The 19,714-nt window shown below is 33.1% G+C and overlaps 2 protein-coding genes across 3 annotated transcripts in view; both read right to left on the bottom strand.

Moving 5' to 3' along the window:
* Nucleotides 1–16,658, bottom strand: part of LOC135134734 (focal adhesion kinase 1) — a 68,496-nt gene extending 51,838 nt beyond the window's left edge. The window contains exon 1 of one of the 2 annotated variants that reach the window (XM_064063529.1): nt 16,532–16,658. Coding sequence is in view for 1 of the 2 variants with exons in the window: in XM_064063527.1 (XP_063919597.1) it covers nt 3,507–3,580 (74 nt within the window). In the remaining variant the exon portion in view is untranslated. Of the gene's footprint in view, nt 1–3,506; nt 3,887–16,531 lie in introns of those variants that run through there. The other variant, XM_064063527.1, reaches the window with a different exon arrangement.
* A 97-nt stretch (nt 16,659–16,755) lies between these two features.
* On the bottom strand, nt 16,756–17,806 carry LOC135134209 (small ribosomal subunit protein uS11-like). Its single transcript, XM_064062835.1, has 5 exons — nt 17,526–17,806; nt 17,344–17,474; nt 17,190–17,290; nt 17,073–17,138; nt 16,756–17,021 (listed from the first exon to the last, which is right to left on the bottom strand). Exons 1-5 carry the CDS (start codon nt 17,732–17,734, stop codon nt 16,914–16,916), a joined length of 615 nt encoding a protein of 204 aa, XP_063918905.1. The 5' UTR covers nt 17,735–17,806; the 3' UTR covers nt 16,756–16,913.
* Nucleotides 17,807–19,714: the final 1,908 nt, after the last annotated feature.

Raw genomic sequence — 19,714 nt, 5'->3', positions numbered from 1 at the left:
GTGAAGCAACAAAAGTGCGTCAGAATCAAGCCTTACCACATAGGGTTGCAACAGAAAGACGCATTTTAAAAAATTGTGGATGAATCACCTAAAGAAGGGCGTTCCACCCTGTGGAACATAATGATGATATCTATGGGAGCACATGTTGGAGTGTGACCCCGCCGAATATGGGTTAGTAATCGTTTAAATAAAAGGGACGACGCTGTACTTTGGGGTGCATATTAAATTCCAACCTCAAACCTCAACTCTCGCATTACGTAATCACTTCACCCTGCAAACATACTTCGTAATTTGTTCGTTACTAGATTATTTTCACATTTTAGACAATCAACAAACTCAATTTGGGCCCTACGTCGACTATGTACGTGACTGTTTAATGAAGAAACTTTTCAGACACGTGATGCTTTTGCAGAACGGATGAGAGTTAACAATTACAGTGAATAATCACACGTTAGGAAGCGCAACCAACCAGAATGCGGCTCATGCTGGTTCAACAGTTTACATCACCCCCTGAAAATACTAGCAAATATGTTTGCAGACATTCGGAACTTGGTAGGAGCCTGCCTACTGATGAAAAATTATATAGCTCCTAAAACGACATCATCATTAATAAAATATCTACTTTTCTTATATCCTCTTTAACTCAAAACTTTGTTGTCTTACCTACCTTGACGCTCACTGCAAAACATCTGTAACTGTTTTGACGCAAGTTTTTTTGACAAACCACGCTTGCATTCGTTTTTTCAGTAAATATACATAATAATACAAAAAAAAAACACGCATAATTTCAAATAATTCGCTTTTCTAAACCAATCAGGCTTCTATGAACTTTGCTGGCTTCCAGTTCTACTGGCTTAATTTTTTCGAGGCAATTGCTTACCCGCACCTGCCTCAAGACTATTTAACATCGTTATTAATACAAGCAACAAGCCGCTTGTTGTAAGACGCCCATATTTTAATTTTAATAAATAACGTCGTCGCGTTCTCAAACAAGATAAGAAAAATAACAGCACTTCAAGTTTGAGCATCTGGTTACTCCGCCGACATTCTTCTACCGACTTTCTAAACAAACCCGAAAATTATGATCCCAGAGGTTTACGTTAACAACTGGTAAAAATGCTTAAGGGGGTCTGGAAAAAATGATTATTGTAGAACACGAGGGCAACATCGAAACAAAAACGTCTGTTAAAGGCCTGTCTCTTTAGAAGTTCTACAATTTATAACGTGTGAAAAATACGGCGCTGACACATTTTAGGGGCCATCATTTAAAAACGGATTAAAGCGTCGTCAGGGGTTGGAAGCGATAACAGCTTTGGTTTAGTTCGAAAGCAACGATCGCTGCGTTATTGCATTATCTTGCAATATGTAAATAAGCAGTACGTGGTGTATACACTATAAAATAGATTTTATCTTTAAATGCGGCCACGGAGTTATATCGATCAAACTTCAACAGAAGACATCCGCAATTTTGCATAAAATACATCTGCGTGTTCTCCAGTTACCAACTACCGTCGAGGAATACGTTAGTTGATTGCAAATTGCTTTTAACTAGGCGGACACAACATACTACTCGAACGTCCTCTTCATTAAATGGAAGCATACATAAAAATTAAATGTAAACAATACATTACACATGAAATCAGCCACCTTAAAATATGTGTTTTTTAATTGTACATTGTGAAGTACACTTACTTCTGTTGAAGATTCTAAATTTTTTTTATTGTGTTGTTGGCTACTTAATTTAAAAGTCGCAGTGCGTATCATGAAAAAAGTATTCTATCCAAATGAAAAAAAATTTAGAAGTTCGAGTTGCACTAGGGGAAAATTTCGTCTTGATTTTGAAACGACGAAAAAGTACTGCATCCCTTGTGTCTAATCTTAAAACTGCGAGTTAAAAACTTTAAATAAAAACTTCGCAATCCCTAAACATTATACGTACAATTTTGTCTCATCATTTCCTCACATCTGAACATCAAAAGTAAAAACGACAGTTGTTTGTGTATCAAAAACAAGAAACGCAAAAAAGCTGTACTACATTCAAACTAACGAACAGCTAAACAACGACATATTTCTACGATTATATGAAGAGAATGTTTAGCAGAAAGTATAGAAACTCATTTATTTAAATAACAGTAATAATACAGCAGCCAATTTTCACCTTCTAGAAATCAGGTAAGACACCTTTATCACTGTAAAACTGAATTTCTCTAAAACAACTATAATACTAAGAGTGGTTTAATTAAAAAAAGTTCGTTTCTAATTTGTTTCAGTGATTAATTCGATGTGTAGCAATAAGGCTTGAAAAAACTACACAGAGAAAACACAAAACAAATAAAAATGTTATTAACTATTGTGAGAATAAATGTACTGATTTTTCAATTCGTTTCTAATTTGATGCTACACTTTTCAAACAGTAAAATGATCGTAAAATTAAAGACCAAATGTGATCAATTAAAACTTCATTTTCTACTAATTACACCACCTATACTCGGTGCTGTGGGAATTATAGAGCACCCAGTATTTTTCATAGAACCGTTTTATTTTATTGATTTTCGGGTTGTGGTTTCACCTCTAGAGAATCTCTATTTTGTCGCAGTTCGACCAAACAGAACCTGCCTCAAGAATTTAGACTTGGCAACTTCATGCACCATTTTCTGTAACTAATTATACATATCTCTGAATATTTATTACGATTTATATCTTTAAAAACAAACATTTTATTATTTTCGATGTACATATTCATAATTAAATAATTAATTTCTCTAATTTTCGATAAATCGTGAAAAAATGAACGCCACCGTAATTTTTGTCTTGTTTACAACTTATAATTAGACATAATCTGGGCAAAAACGCAGATCCGCCTCATCCTTACGAACTTTAAATTACATAGTATTTAATTATGAGACACTTTAAATTCATCTAAAACTTGGAAGCTGTCGTGCGTTGAGGCGTTATTTCATAATTACAAAAATTACTTCGTGTTTGAGAACAGGGAAGACGAAGCCCGATCCCTCTTGCCCCCCAACGTCGACGCCCATGCGGCCCGAAAGGTTAAACGGTGGTTAATTTACCAGCTGAGCTTAATTTGTTTCCAAATATTTCCGATCCAACTTAATACATTTTTAATAGCACCGTTTCACATTTTGGAAAACGCTTCGAGGTCCATAAAAAATGCACGCATTTGCAAACAATGCGAGTGAAAGACCGATAACTGAAAATTTACTTGGAATTACGCGATACCGAAACAAAATTGCAACAATCGCATATTTAGCAGCAGGAGTGATAAAATCCCGCAAAATGCTATTTTGCTATCTGACAAGTCGAAGGAAGTGGGCAAACTAATGTTTAATTTACATTTAAATTTATGTGTCGGATGTATGTTTAAAAAATATTGATACGGGTGTCATTTATAATGCAGGTTATTTCAAGGCAACTGATCAATCAAAATCGCTAAATTATTAAATAATGTCATGCCTAGGTTATGGATTATTAGAAATAGCACTTACGTTTCGAGATACTGAAAAACCCTGTACACTGGCTTTCGATACATTAGAAAACCTTCAACTTTTTCTACCATCATTCTACCACTACCACCCTACACCATCCTTCCGTAAAACAAAAACAAAAAAGCCAACGGGGTAGTGACACTCGATTAAAAAATCATGTTGGTGGTGGTTCGGTTCACTTTGAAACTGTTGTCACATGCTCGGGTTTCGCACTTTGACGAGCAGAAAGGTGTTGTAAATTAAATCAATCACGTCGTATGGTTTCTATTTTTGTGGAAACTTTGTGGGGGAGTCAGTCGTGAATTTATCCGCTCACACATAACACGGGTCAGGGAACGTTCGTGTTGATATCACAAGCGAATACGCGAGACTTGCAGTAGACTGATAGTTAAACACACTGTAGGCGGTATGAAAAGCGCAAGCGCTTTGCTTGTTGTTACCCCCTAATCGTTACGGTTTTACCCCGTGGTGTTTTAGTATTGTTTTACGGGGAAATTATTGCAAAACTTTCGGGAAAGTACGTCAAAGAAAAATTGAATTTTTCGAACGAGTGGATCCTCGACCCCGGAACTTCCGTCAAACCATGAAAAAATTATAAATAATGTTCTCGTGTCTGCGGCCGATTTTTGTTGCAGGCAGATTTATTTTTGAAATGTAAATAATGACGAACAATAGTTTATAAAGTTACTTCACTTTGCTATACACAGAGCAGTTGCGTAAATATAACAGCGTTACATATAGTTGGATTCATGTATCCTTTGACACACGTGACCGAAGTATCATACAAGCTCAGACAGCACCTACCATAAGAATCTTTGTTTTAAGGATTACAAAAACGAAGAGCCAGACAAATAGTATGTCTACCGAAATTAGGCCAAATTACGCTCTACGTCAGTTATTCTCTTCCACAAAGTTCCTTGAATTAGAAAAAGATAAAATACGTAATAAATGCGTCCACATAGTGCGACAGGCACTGATGTAGTCAATCTAGTGACTGATAATAATTCATCGATTTTTCATCAAACGTCACTGTCATTTTTGGTTTTACTCAGAGTGGTTAATCGCAGTTTTTCGTTGTTCTATTCAAGTTTTCTATTCAGTTCTTCGTAAAGTTCGTTGGTTGTTAAGATTCTTGTTTCGTTGTCCTATTTTTTATGTTTTGTTATCTTATTTCTTGTTCGTGTTTGGTCTACAACATGACGGGCAAACGTTTGAGTTCCCGTGCCCAGGACATCGTGTCCAACGTTATAGAGTATTTTGCTCTTGAGAAGGAAAACGGTGGTCCTTTAATCTCATTAAATGGTACAGAACGAGTAAGTAAGTAAAAACCACGTGAAGGTTCATGCTTAATAATTTCGCTCAAATTTTTAGCGAGTTGCAGATGCTCTAGGCGTTACTCGCCGAACGGTTTCGAAGATTAAAACTCGAAAAGAAAGACTCGGCGTCCTTCCCAGTCCGGCAAAATCACGTCCCAATCCGGAAGCACCGAAACCAAAAGACCAGCCTGAGCTTACACATTTGTGTCATGTTGACGTTATGAACATTGTCATCTTTTTGACTAATTACTACAAAGTAACAGTTATTAGTTCGGACGTTAGCTTTTAGTCACGTGTGTAAAAAGATACATGAATCCAACTATAACGTATTTATGTTGCTGTTACGTTTATGCAACATAACAAAATCATAAAAAAATGATTAACTGCAGTCACAAAGGGTGTTCTTTCTTTGAAGCTTCCACCACTCAGTCTCATTTAACTTTTTTCTTTTTTCTTTCAGGAAAATTACGAAAAAATATGCAGTATCGTTTATAACTTTGCAACAGCCTACAGAATTCTGAAATTTGTAGATTAGATTTTAACATTTTAAATGAGATTTAAAATATTAAAAAGTTTCACAGCCAGTCCCGTCCAAGGTTGCTTGGTTTGGATAGCATAACGCGATATACCCTAACTTTCCTTGGAAAATGGATATTTTAATTTAATAATAAATAACTTAAAACATAACTACTATTGTACTTTTTACAAAATAACTATATTATATTAAACTGAAATTACCTTTAAATGTCCCTCAGTAAGCCCAAGAGAGAACACCTCAGTTTAAATGTAACATCAACACCAGATATTATATTACAAATTTCTTAAAAAATTTAAAAATAAACACTCGAACGAAACAGTTTACACGGTTAATCTCAAATCGTATCTCCTTAGAGTAACAAAATTTCTTTCGCATTTAAACGGCGTCTGATAAGAATTCTCAATCTTTCAATGTCATCTCACGTCATCGTCACTGATGTAACGATTACTTCTCACGGTCGTGCATATTTTAAAGCTTCCTAAAACCAGCTGAAACAATGCTTTCTGACAGTTTTTAACAATTTTCTGGAACACCAGAAGATTTATAATTTTTTGGACAGTACAATTTTAGGTTAAACTAAATAATACAGGAATAATTTAGTTCAAAAATATTTATAAAAGCAAAATTTGAAAAAGATTTTTTTTGACAATAATGTTCCAAATTTCAGCAGTTAAAAAATTTGAGAAAGAGATGAGTCTTAGATGACAAACGACCAATAATTTTGATGGTGAAAGCATACGTGTTTCTTTTATTTGATACGACCCCTGGAACTTTTTTTTTCTTAAAGATAAACCTGTAGTTCTTTGAGCAAATTTGTATCACTTTTAAAGATCTATGTAATGGCAACCTCACATTTTTATTATCACTTCCGGTAAAACCTGAAATGACGTCAACTTTTATTTTATCGAACACTAGGTATATTTTTCCATAAATGGATTTTTTTTTGTTTAAAAAAACTCAAAAGCAACCAATATTCTAAAATCAATAGTTAAAAAGTTATTCAATAAAATAAATGAAAGATTGATATTTATTGATGACAATCTTGTAGCGTGAAAAATTGGCACTCATGTTATTTATTCACACAAGAGATCTTTTAAAATGATGACACATTTGCTCCAAGAACTATATGTTTATCTTTAAAAATAAAAAAATTGCAGGGATTGTATCAAATAAAAGAAACATGTGGTACAAAATTTGGACCCTTTTTCTACGAGTTTCCAAAAACTCTTAGACATTTTCTTGTGGATTTCGACATCCAGAAGTTACTTTCGGCACTATTTCTTCGATAATTAAACTAAACTTAGTCAAAAGCAAGATATTTAAACTATTCGGTTAAGAGGAGTCGCTACGTTTGGCATAGTGTTCTCAATATATTTTCAAAATGTAATATCTCCATTATTAACACACTTATTGTTATGAAATTTTAAATGTAACTTGTCCACAACTTTCACTACATAACTGCGAGGATATTTTTTTTTTAACAATTTGATATCATATGTTTTTGAAATTTTGGCATCACGTATTTTAAAAAATCAATTTTCAGTTATTTAAGGAAATTTTGGAAAGGGGTTTTCACCACTGTTTTCACCTTGCAACACTTTAGAGATCGTACCAGGTCTAGTTTTGACTTTATTTGTTGGGATTGAGATATAGTAAACATAAAAGTTATCAACTTTTACGACACAAGCTTTTTTTACTGTGTCGTTTCTAACAAAAAAAGTCGACCATATATCTGGTACGATTTCTGGAGTTTTGTAAGCTGAAGACACTGTTGAAAACTGTGCTCTGAAATTTTCTTTAATAATTGAGATATTGATTTTTAAAAATACGTTATGCAAAAATTTCACTAACATTAAAAGAGAAATATCATCACAAATTGTTTTTAACAAAATTGCCCTTCCGTTATATAAAGAAAGCTGTGGACAACATATATTTAAAATTTCAAAACCATAAGTCTGTTAATAACGGAGCCTTTTTTATCCTAAAAATCGCCATTACTTCTAGTGTTTGTGGAAAAATGGTGGGAGTTATCGAAGAGATGAGATCGAAAGTAATTTCTTGAAGTCAAAATCTACAAGAAAATGTCTTTACGTAATTTTCAAAAATAGCCGAAATTTTCATAAAGAGTGAGTAGAAAAATTAAGTTTTTGAATAAGTTGCCCAAAAATGCACAAACATTTTTGAGACACAGATGTCGACGTGCTGATTCAAAAAATATAGTGTATTTATGGTCCCGGAAAAATATTTTCGAAATATTCGGTTTGAATTTTTTTTTTATCCCAAAAACTGCCATATTTCAATGGGAACTTTGAAAAATCGTACGAGTTATCGAAGAAATGAGACTGAAGGTAAGTCTTGGAAGCCGAAATTTACAATAAAAATGTATAAGTCTTTAGATATCTGTACCCCAAAATTGTTTGTGGATTTTTGAACAACTTTTTCAAAAGCTCAAAATTTTGACACTTTTTCGATCATTTTCTAAAATTACTTAAACACATGCAGGTATAGATTTTGACTTCCAGAAGTAAGTTTCGGTGTCGTTTCTTTGTCCTACCATTTTTCCAGAAACGCCAATAGAAATTATGGTAATTTTTAACACAAAAAAATTTATAACACAGATTTAACATTTAAAATTGTTTTGTTATAGTTAAGCCCATTAAAGACGGAAATTGTCAACAGATGTAACGTGGAGGATGTTTTTCTAATATAACCAGCTAAATTCATTTTAATATCTAAAATGTTACCACTACTAAATTAGAAACATTCGAAAAAGTTTTAAAAAACAGATCAATATAAACTGAATTTGTACTTGGAAAATTAATTATACTGCGATTTTGGGCAATCTGTATGTATTTAAAAAACATGGAAAGATATTTACCCTAACAGAAACAAATTATTTATCATTTGACCCACAACAAAAATATTTCGTGTCTTAAAGCTATTACTGGTTATAGTAAACGCGATAGCCTTTAAAAAGTAATTAGATATGCAAAATAGTCAAAATAATAATAAAAATCTCCACAAAGAGAATTTTTATTCGAGTAACTTCTCAACCGGAGAAATAAAACTGATACTTATTGTAAACAAAAAAACAAAGAAAGTACAAAAAGCTTTTAATTAGTTGTTGTCAAAAAAATCCTATATATTTCCCACTATTTACAAATGTTACACTAAACTATTTGAGACAGCAGACAAAGCGAATAATTTACTGCAGTATTTTCTTTTCTTGGTCAATGAAAGACGTTCTACATTTTATAATAAAATATCATGTGTCATAATATTCACCAGACATGCGAAGGAATGTTTACACAAACTAGGTTGTAATTTTTCTAGTAACCGCACATGCATGTTATAAATTTAAAATCAAACCAAACTAGCGTATTCAAGCTTCGCCTTTACACTAGATCTGTAAAAAATTGATAGCGTTTTTGATTCCTATATTGTCAATCCAAAACTTTTATAGCTGATGAAATGTAGTTAAGGATCGTACATTCATATTAAAAAATAACACATAGACCCTTAAGTTTTAGTACATTGTACGTTAGTTCCGTCAGTTCTGTCTACTGAATAATTGAATCGTATGTAGTCTGTTTTCCTACTACAACTATCCAACATTTATCACCACTAATTGCATGTTGCATATTGCATTGAAGAATGTCAACATTTCTCTATTATTCAATGCAATAACAGGTCGATAAATTTTCAAGTCATCGGCATACGACAGGTGAACCTTTTTATTAAACCGTTTAGGTAAGCAACAAAGAAAAGCGGGCTTAATACTGTCCTTTGAGGGACTCCCTACACCTGCCTAAAACATAATGGTTTATATCCTTATATAAGTACTATCCAAACTGATGTGTATTCTACAGACAGGATCAGATTTAACTAACTTGAAGAAATCTACTGGTAGACAAAAACCTCCATTTTACGAATTGAGTTAAAAACCCGTGATCAACGCTTTCAAAGGCTTTAGATACGTTGGTGTGTACAATATCCACTTGAATTTAGCATAAAGTTCTCGTAGAATTTACGTAATTGATTTGTAACAGCTCACCTTTTAGTAGAGCCATGTTGATGGTAAAAGGTCTGATTACTACTGTGACTATGAATATATAATAAAAAATAATTCCACGACAATAAGTTGATATAATATAATTTCTTTACAGCTTTTTAGACTTTTTAAAATTCCAAAAGACCGGAAATTCGGGTCTTTGCAATAATAAATACAAATTTAGAAATTTAGAGATATGAACAAAAACAAACAAGTATCAAGTCTTTGGGAACAAAAGTTATAGAATATGATGTAAAAATTAATGTATTTGGCTCAAAATTTAGTATACAAAACTCTCACATGTTAACATGTTCCATGTGCTTTGCTAGTACTTAATTAAAAGTGCTGTCAATATTTAGAATAAGCAGATTTTCTTGTACTTCGATTTCTTAAAACTACAGTGCCAAATCATCTGATCACGACATGAATCATTTAACTGAAACCGATTAAATCATAATTCGTCTGTATTGTTTTAAACGGTTGTTAATGTACGCTAATACGGAGCATTTGTATGCATGCTATTATTATTATCGCGTGTAGGCACCCAATTCTAGGAAATTTATAGAGAATGTGTCGTGAAAAATGCAACCTTTGGCTTTAGGCTTGATTTATGTTTTATTAAATAATTATATCTTAATAAATTACTCGGAACAGCAGTTCCAATCAAATAATAACGAAACTGTGCCATCCCTCTTTTAAAATCTGTCGATAAGACACAGTAATGTACTTAGTGCTTAATTTGCAAACTGAAACACATTTTATGTTTTGGCATCAACCGGTCTGTTTTCACATCAATTTGCACTTGAAGCTTACTTGAAATTACAATTCGTTGCGAACAACACTGTTTGTTTGAAAGTTGGTAATAGGCAATGAACAGTTATATACGGAGTGGTTATTTCAGCAAAAATCGTTTGCTGACACAAAAACACTACCATAAACACGCTCATCTATTATTGCACGTGGATATAAACTTTTAATTACCTTAACAGTACTTTAATATCGGTTTTAACAACTTTTGCAAAAGTTTATGTATTCTTTGGTTGTTCGCATCGAAAATAAAATTGATAAAGCCATAATTTATTGCGTTTGATTGCGGTTCTCGCTGATTGTTCGCTCCGTACGTAGAAATAGTATTATACTTACAAGCTAAAAATAAAACGGAGATAAATTGCCTTTTGTTCAAGTGAAAATTTTGAAAATGCTACGTTTTTGACAGTCATCAAACAAGAGAATGAATTTTACAAAACAGATGTAATAATATTAATTAATACTGAGCATAAAAAATTGAATGCTGTCCAAACATTAGCTTAGATTTATTACCATTAATAAATTTTAATTCATATAAATAATTTAAAAAATAGCTTCCTACTTTGAAAAAAAAATACTGACACTATAATCACAGCAAATTTCACTAATTTCACTTTAAGCTTCTTAATTAAGAAACTTGGAAGCATAAATTGTTTAAGAAGTACATAAGTTTCTACACCCTACACCTGTTACCCTCTTCATTTTATATTTGCATACGTAAATAAAACTGAAATATTAGTGACCAAATTATAAATTGCAGATTTATTTAAAATTTGAACTGGCAGTATTACAAATATCTACTTCTATCCGGAATTTAAATGCATACACAAGATTATCAACATTTCTGTCAATGTGTTTTTACTTCATTTGCTTCCCCTTTGTTTAGATGCCTTTCGCCTCTTCGTAAACTGCTTCTGCACTGATGTAGAGATTACTGCCATTATTTGTGTGACGGAAGTAAATATGTTTTGAAAAATGCATTCTTTAAAAATTCGTCACCCAATATTGCATTCTTTACAATCCTTTCTTGTCTGCAATTTCATTATAAACATACAAGACTTCAAAATCACCCTGTAGAACACTGAAATTAATGCAAATTCCGAAGCAAATTCCACAATTTATTAATCCGGTAGTCTTCAGTACCAAAGGTTGTGTTCATATAAATTATTACATGCAGCGAAATGCACAATGAATTGGTTTTATTTTGCGGTGCCATAAAAGTGGATAATAATTAAATTTCATAACACGCAAAGGTGTGCCATTTATTAATTGGTCCTGACATAAAAAAAAATTATTGCGTGCAGCGACTGAAAAAACTGTACTTTGCACAGTATATACATACAGATGCCAGACAATGTCTAAAAATAACACTACATACATACAACATGAACAGAAAATAATATTACACAGAATTCTTATTAATGCAGTTTTTTTGTTTCACAGATGGTCAACACTGGAATTAACGATTGAATGAAGGAGAAAATTGTTTGGAATGACGTCACCAATCTTCGAATGGAATGAGGAACAAATTTTAGTGAGCGTATAACCACCATCTAACGAAAGTAAAAATTACATATAAGTGAAATTCACTCAAGAGTTTTTGAATGATTTTACAGGAATACAAAAAATCGCCCAATATATTTTACGTCTTCATGGTGGCCATAATGAACAATTAAACTCTCAGAATAATCCGTGCGGCAGTAAAGATTACTCATTCGAAAAATTTCCCACAGAAAGCCCAGCAACCACGCACAGACCACCAACACAAGGAAATGGGAAACTTTGTGTTTCGCCAGCTGCGAGACCCCACGAAAACATGAAATTAGACATTCGTAAAAATAACACTAAGGGACAAAGGAATAACAAACGAAAGGAGTAATAGTGAATGTTTCAAATTTTAAAATTTTAATACCTAGTCTTCAAGAAATCTGGTATTTACGAATCATATTGCATTCCGTTCAACTATTAGATTAGTGTATGTGTTCGTATACGTTAAGAATAAAAAACCTGGATCCGGTTTATAAAACTGTTGTTAACTTAATCATGCAGTTAATTGATCACGTGAACAAATTCTCAAGATCAAGCTTAAACCACCATTAAATATTTAATAGTATAATTCATGTTGGGAACAGTTAATCATGTTACAACCACACCACTGATGCTAGGTTATATCTGCCACAAGAGTTAACCACTTATCTAACGTCGTTTTCACACAGCATATCATGTGAATAATTGCTTACCAAAATTCACTGTGCGGAACGCATATTGGCGTGTGCTGCGTGAATATTACAGGAACGATTTATTATATTACACACGAAAATTTCGCCAGCAAATTTACATTTTTTTTTTCAGTACTGAAATGGGGATACACTATAGAAGTTCTCAAAGAGGATGTCGAGTTTTCTAGATTCCGAAAATATACAATCATTATCTTAAAAATAAATTTCATGGTCTACTAGAGAACTTTTTTTTATTAAAACAAAAAGCTTATCCGCTGCCTACTATAAATCCCACACGAAACATACGGTTGTTAAATTGAAAAGATTTAGAAGATGGAATTATTTTTGTTTTGTTTGTTGCTCTTGACGATCTATTTGGCCGAAGAAACTATCTTCTATGTCTAAAAAAATAACTTTTATGGCTAAGATCTGCTGTCCATTTATAAATGTAACATTTGTATTTATATTTCTACATGTAACAACATTGGTCGAAAGTTATTTTGACAGAACTTCCCTTGCCCCTGAAGTTTACTGCACAACTACAGTAAAACCCGCTTCTTTGAAAAATTATATGCAAGAATGTGCAAGAGAAAACTCAAAGCAAATTTTTGGAGGAAAGAATCGATTTTGCAATTAAGCCCCGCCCCTCGGTCTGATAACGAATGAAAAACTCATCACAACTGAGCTCGGGATGGATAAGGGTGGGGCTTAATTTTTGGCTCATTTTTATCTTAATATATATACATTGTATTCTTTAAACAACACCATACACAAAAACATGTTTTTTATTTCTTGTAGAGAAATAAGGATTTTGCAATTAAGCTCTGCCCTCGTGGCTCACGACGAATAAAAAAAATCATCACAACAAGAAACTTAAAACATGTTTAAAATGGTAAATTTGTATAGGGAAATATCGATTTTGTTATTACACTCCGCCCATCGGTCTGACAACGAATGAAAAATTCATCACGATTGACATCGAGACGGATGGGTGGGGCTTCTCTTTTGGTTTTCTTTTTTAATTAATACATTTAGTTTTTTTGTATAACACGATTCCTTAAGACATATTTCACATGGTAATTTCTCGTACAAAAATAAGGATTTTACAATTAAGCTCCACCCCTCCGCTTACGACCAATAAAAAAACATCATCAGAATTGAGACAGGACGAGTGGGCGGGGCTATATTTTGCCCTTTTTCCTTAATATACATAGCCATCTTTTCACAACAAGAAACTTAGAACAAGGTAAAATGGTACGTTTTTGCAAGGAAATATGGATTTTGCAATTTTGGGGCGCAGTCTAATTGCAAAATCGATATTTCCTTATACAAATTTTACATTTTAAACATGTTTTCAGTTTCATGTTGTGAAAGGAATAATTTTTTTTATTCACCGTGAACTAAGGGGGCGAAGCTTAACTGCAAAATACTTATTTCTTTACAAAAGATTAAAAACATGTTTTTGAGTATCGTGTTGAATACTATGTATATTAAGAAAAAAAAGGCAAAATATAAACCCCGCCCACTCCACCTACCCCATCTCAATTGTCATGATTTTTTTTATTCTTAGAAACTTATGGGTGGAACTTAATCTTTGACTTACACGATACTCAAAAACATGTCTTACATGGTAATTTCTTGTAGAGAAATGATAAGGATTTCGCGCTTCTTTGGCTCTCGACGATTAAAAAAAATCATCACAATTGAGATAGGGCGGGTGGGAGGGGGCTTATATTTTGCCTTTTTTTCTTAATACGTGTAGACTTATTTCGAAAACAAGAAACTTAAAACATGTCTAAAATGGTAACTTTTTATAGTAATTAACTAAAATCCTCCACTTTACGTCTACAGCAAACCTTGAACATCAACGTTACTATCAACGGCAACTTTGCAACAGAGTTTATAAATGACAATTTTCAGCTCTAAAAGCAACCCCAGAGGGAACTTCAACGTCAACAGCAAGTTTATAAATCCCACTTAAGCCGATGATGTTGCCAACATAATTTTTTTAAGAATAAATTTCAAAGCGCGTTAGGCGACTTTTTTTCTCGGTTATATAGTATACTATAGGTATAATACCGAGAGAGCAATATAAAACACAATCAGAGACAGCCATGGATTTTTGAAGATTTGTATTTGATAGAATTTTCGTTTTGTCAATTTGACTTTGCCGTTTTTGATCGTGTTTTTATTACTCTCTCGGTATAACATAAAGCAAACTTTTAACGATACCTAACCATAGAAGGTAACTTATTTTAGCTGTTAATTAAGTAGTCAAAACACATTTTAAGTTTAATACAATGAAATACATAGATACATTCATTAAATTAGCTTTAATTTTGCAAGTGTTCACAATGAGGTCCATTGATTTCTATAGAATGGTAAAGCCTGTATTCACTATGCAATTATTATGTCAACCACTGAGTCAGGGCACAAAAAAAAACAAGTGGAATGAGATCTGGCGACTTCAATGGAAATGGATTATCTAAAAAGCTCACAACTAAATTCTCAAATGCAGATCAGAAGAAGAATGAATATTCAAATATTCAAGTAATGAATTTTGCTTTATTACAGAAACATGTGCAGTTACCCCAGTTGTTAGGGACAGAACGACAAGCAATAATACCAACCGATATCAATATTCATAATTTTATCGAACTAATCCCGAAATGTTTAGTTTCTGGCCATTTTGAAACGTATCGAAAACTAATGATGCTACCGGATTTTTTTATTATTATTTTAAACGTCAAAATATCTTTTTTTTTCAAAAAAGACAAACAAACTTCAAAATAATTAATTTATGCAGTCGTATAAAACATCAAAGGTCAAGTCTGAAACCAAAATGTGTCTCCCTAAAAATAAAAATTCACCTGTTTTTGGATTTTTCTCAAAGTAAACAACAGCTGATTTATTTAGTGTGGGTTCTTTTTACTGAAATGCTCTGTATGTTTTTATAAAGTTTGCTTATCAGGAATTTGAAGACAGGTCTTATGTTACCTGATTAAAACTATTATTTTTATCCATAAGCTCTACCGTCATTTCACTATAAATTTTAATGAAGGACTAATCGGCACTCGCCGACTTCACCGTAGCAACAGCCTTAAAATGACGGAAAACAAACACACGGCTGTTAAAAAATGCAGATCACGCACTACTTTGCGAATTTTTAGCAAAGTAAAAATAAATTTAAATAAGTCATTTATGTAACATTCAAATCAGTTTTTGTTTTTAATAGTTTAAAGTTGTCAAATTCCGAGGTTATAATTTGTCGATATCTTTTATCGCTAAACGTTATAAATTAAAAAAAACTTATCGTACTAGCAGTGAACGTCTAATACGTTTTTACTTTTGCACATAAAATCAAATTAAAAAGGGAATCAGCACCATGTACAATCATCCACAAAATTTCGGATTCTCGTCATGTCGAAGATACTCGCATAGCATCACACCGATCCAAACAGGAAATGGCATTTTTTCTACATTCGACAAAACACTCACTCACACCTGCAAGGAAATATTTATTAATTCATTTCCGATCGGCAGGTTAATGGCGCTACTCTATACATTAAGTATGAGGACCTACAACCCATCGTTACACATCTTCATCAACTCTCCAAATTGGTAAATTACATCATATACCTCACGTAACAACTCGATTTCCGGCGACAAACCTTTGCAAGTCCGTGCGCCTTTACTAACACCAACCGTGCCGCCACTGACCATTTATTAATTAAAGTATTTAAGGCAAGTGCTCCCATTTATGGTGGTGTTATTGAATTATTTATTCCTCGTGTATTTCAATACATCTTTGGTTATTATTACTGAGTCAAAAAAAAACATAAATGTACTTGAAATATTCAAGTATACATGGTGATATTTATGCAACGAAATTAGAAGCCTTAAAACACCAGATTTTAACAGTCGCTATAAATATCGCACAAAACAGGTCAAATCGAACTAATAAACTTTTAAATCGAGGCAATGTTAACAAAGATTCGCCAAAAATAACCATAAAATTGCAGCGAATCCTTCGACCGGAATGTAGAGGAATTTAACATTCGTGCAAAGAATAATAACAAAAACTATCCACTTACAATTCCAAACATTTCCTAGATCTGCTTTCCTTTTCTTTTCATTGAATTATGCACTTAATATTCTGTAAAAACATACACCCGAAATATCTGTCAAAAACGCCATAATACTGTCACTGCTCACAAAACACGAACATTCGTGTTATCTTTATCATTCATCAGCATCCCCGTATCCTGCGTCTCACTTCTAGAGATCCAACAGGTGTAAAAATAAAGATACACGAAGCCACCGCTAGATGGCGTCTTTATTAGCAATTATTTTTAATAAAAAGATTAAAATATAATTGATTTTTCCTTTTTTACTGCGTCCGCCATGCAAGTATTTAAACGAGGGGGCTTCCATTTTAATTTCGATCAACCAATGGGAAGTTTCGTCCCGTAGAAACTACAACTTCTTTGCTTTTCTTGGCCTTGGTGGGTTCCATGAGACTGGTGTACTATCAGTGATTGAGACAATTTCTAGACCTGCCATTTGTAAACCTTTAACTGCGGACTGAAAAAGATCTGATAGTTAAAGGCTGATTGTTTATTGGAGTTCACGTACCATTCTTCCAGGACCTAAGCCTCTAACGCGTACCCTAACTGTCTTTATTCCTCGTTCTAGCACTTTCTAAAAATAAAATACTGAATGACCATATAATTTCATAACGATGTTTCTTACAGTTCCTAAAGTAATCGCTGTAGCTTGTGCGGCTATATTTGTTCCTTTTCTTGTGTTTTTAAAGCCTTCAACACCACAAGACCTAAGTAATTTTACTACGCCTATAATCATGAAATATTAAAGAGTGTTAAGTAAAATATATACTAACAAAAACCTTTATCATCTGACATACTAACTATAGTATTATTTGGTGACACCCTTACATTCACTATTGGTAAATTCTTAAATGGGATGCCATTAAACAACCTATTTGGGGTGTCAGCATCAGGAAATATGTCTCCCTTCCTATAAAATGTATATTAAAACACTGTGTAACAAAAATCAAGTGCAATTTACTGATGTATTAATGTATCAACATCAAGGACTTTTTCACCGACACTACCTTCATCCATTTTTGGGACCGACCGAAGCATTTCCTTTCTATCAATTACATCTCTAAATCTTTGTGCACCCATAAAAAAGGAGCGGGTTTCATTTATTTGCATGACTTTGGTCTGACATGTTAACAACTTCCTGAATGTTGCCAAAAATTGTTTAGGAAGCATTTTTATTGTTAATCAAAATTTGCATAGAACTTAATTCACAAAAATTAAGGTTAGGTTTTAAAATAAGTCCTTTAAGTGTCAAATGTGGAGAAAGAGTGACATAAGAGATATATAGGAAACTGTAAGCTGCTTGTTGATTCATAGAAACCTTTTTTACTTACAAAGTGTTTTTAGAAATTAGGCATGCAACCAGTAATACACATTTCTTGTTGAACGGTTTAGTGGATGGATAAAACGAAATCCACTACTATGCTAATGAGTAAATGCGTGTTGTTAAATTAATCTTGGATCTTGAATCTTGAAAAAGTGTTATTTTCAAAATTTTAGGCAATATTTCTTACAATCCCATTTCTTAAAAAAAAAGGAGTTGTCAAGCAACTTTTGAAATTTAATGTTAAAAAAATCTGTTGGCAACACTAACGCGTTATTGGCTTGTGATTTATTCCGTCAAATAACTGCAATACCAACATAATTATTTCAAACATAAATTTCACTTTGTGCATTATCTAATACTGAATATAATTAGGGTGATTAGGTACTCCATTAGTCCACACTTGTTAAACATTCTGTACATTTTACAAATATCTTTCGGAGTGTCAGTAACAATAATACAAAATTAATAAAATACTCTGGTAGAGAAAAGTTATTGTTTACATTACAATTGAAAAACTACTACCCAGGTGTTGTCAGTGCTTGGTTTCTTGTGTTGTCACTTCGTCGAGAGGGATCTCCAGAAATGTTTGTTGGAGTACATAGTACAGTCAGGGACACGGAATTTCAAACGACAACCAACTTTCTGACATTTAAAAACATTGTAGTCTTATACCTTATTGGCATTATGATTGACAGGTCGTTTGAAATTCCGTGTCCCAAACTGTACATGGTTTACAAATGAAGTTCAACTAAGAAGGACAGGTTAAGCTTTGCTTTGTCTTTTTTCAGCTTATCCTTATTGCTTCTGTGGTGACCGAATTTAAATCAAACTTTTCGCGCTGAAATTAATTGACAACGGCGCGAAATCACATTTGAATAATTTTAATTTGAAAAAAAAAAAGAGTTCAATCACAAAAAGGAAATCCTTAAACATAGGCAACCAAATATGCATGGATGGTCTAATGCACGTAGCGCTTAGGAGTTAGTTGCATGATCTTTGGGTTAGATGGCAGCACGTAGCGCTAGGGTAATTTCAGTTAGAGGGTTGGTAGAAAAACGGCATGGTAGGGCATTATGAATGTGGCTGTGTGTGTGTGACCACGTGGTAAGAACTAGGTTTAAATTAGTGGGTTTGGTAGTTAATAAAACGGGAGGAAGCCTTTGTTTAACGACGATCAAACGTATTTTTCATAATGATACAGTTGTCCCCAACCCGCGCGGTAAATTCTTGCGCCCTTTTAATCGAAAATTGCAGACTTCCGGTCGGACGCGAACACGTGTTGTGAATCTGTTCTTTGTTTGAAAATTCACAAATCAAGCTACTTTTTCTTAATACTCAGCTAGAGCAAACACAATTTAACAATCAGGATTATTTAAATTAACCATTTGCTAGAAGATTTCATGAAATTCACTTAGTCAGGAAAAACACCTTATGTTTAATTACGAATAGGTCTCTGGATGCATATACGTAAGTGTTACATTATAACACTTCTAAATTCTTCACACAAGATTGCTAATAGTTCATTTACGGCAGTTAAACAAGTTCATTATACTGCGGACTGGCGGGGGGTTATGATATTTTCTCCCCTTAGGTGGTTATCATCGTTATCACGATTAATTCATCGGGGCATGTTTCGCAACGCCAGATTGATTAATTAATTAAGGCATGCCCCCAACGCTACAGAAAATTTACATTACCGAGACGCTTTTTCCTCGCAACGATTTTGGATATTTACATCACCGAGACGCTTTTTCCCTCGGAGCGATGATTGGATATTTTTGTATTTGTTTATTATGTGTTTTGTTGGGGTAACCAGTTCGTAGTAT

The sequence above is a fragment of the Zophobas morio genome, unplaced genomic scaffold, assembly GCF_036711695.1.
Source record: "Zophobas morio isolate AGI-343-1 ecotype UQ-CSIRO unplaced genomic scaffold, CSIRO_AGI_Zmor_V1 ptg000023l, whole genome shotgun sequence".
Taxonomy (NCBI): domain Eukaryota; kingdom Metazoa; phylum Arthropoda; class Insecta; order Coleoptera; family Tenebrionidae; genus Zophobas; species Zophobas morio.
The sequence above is the reverse complement of the archived record's forward strand: the minus strand, read 5'-3'. Positions and strand labels throughout refer to the sequence as shown.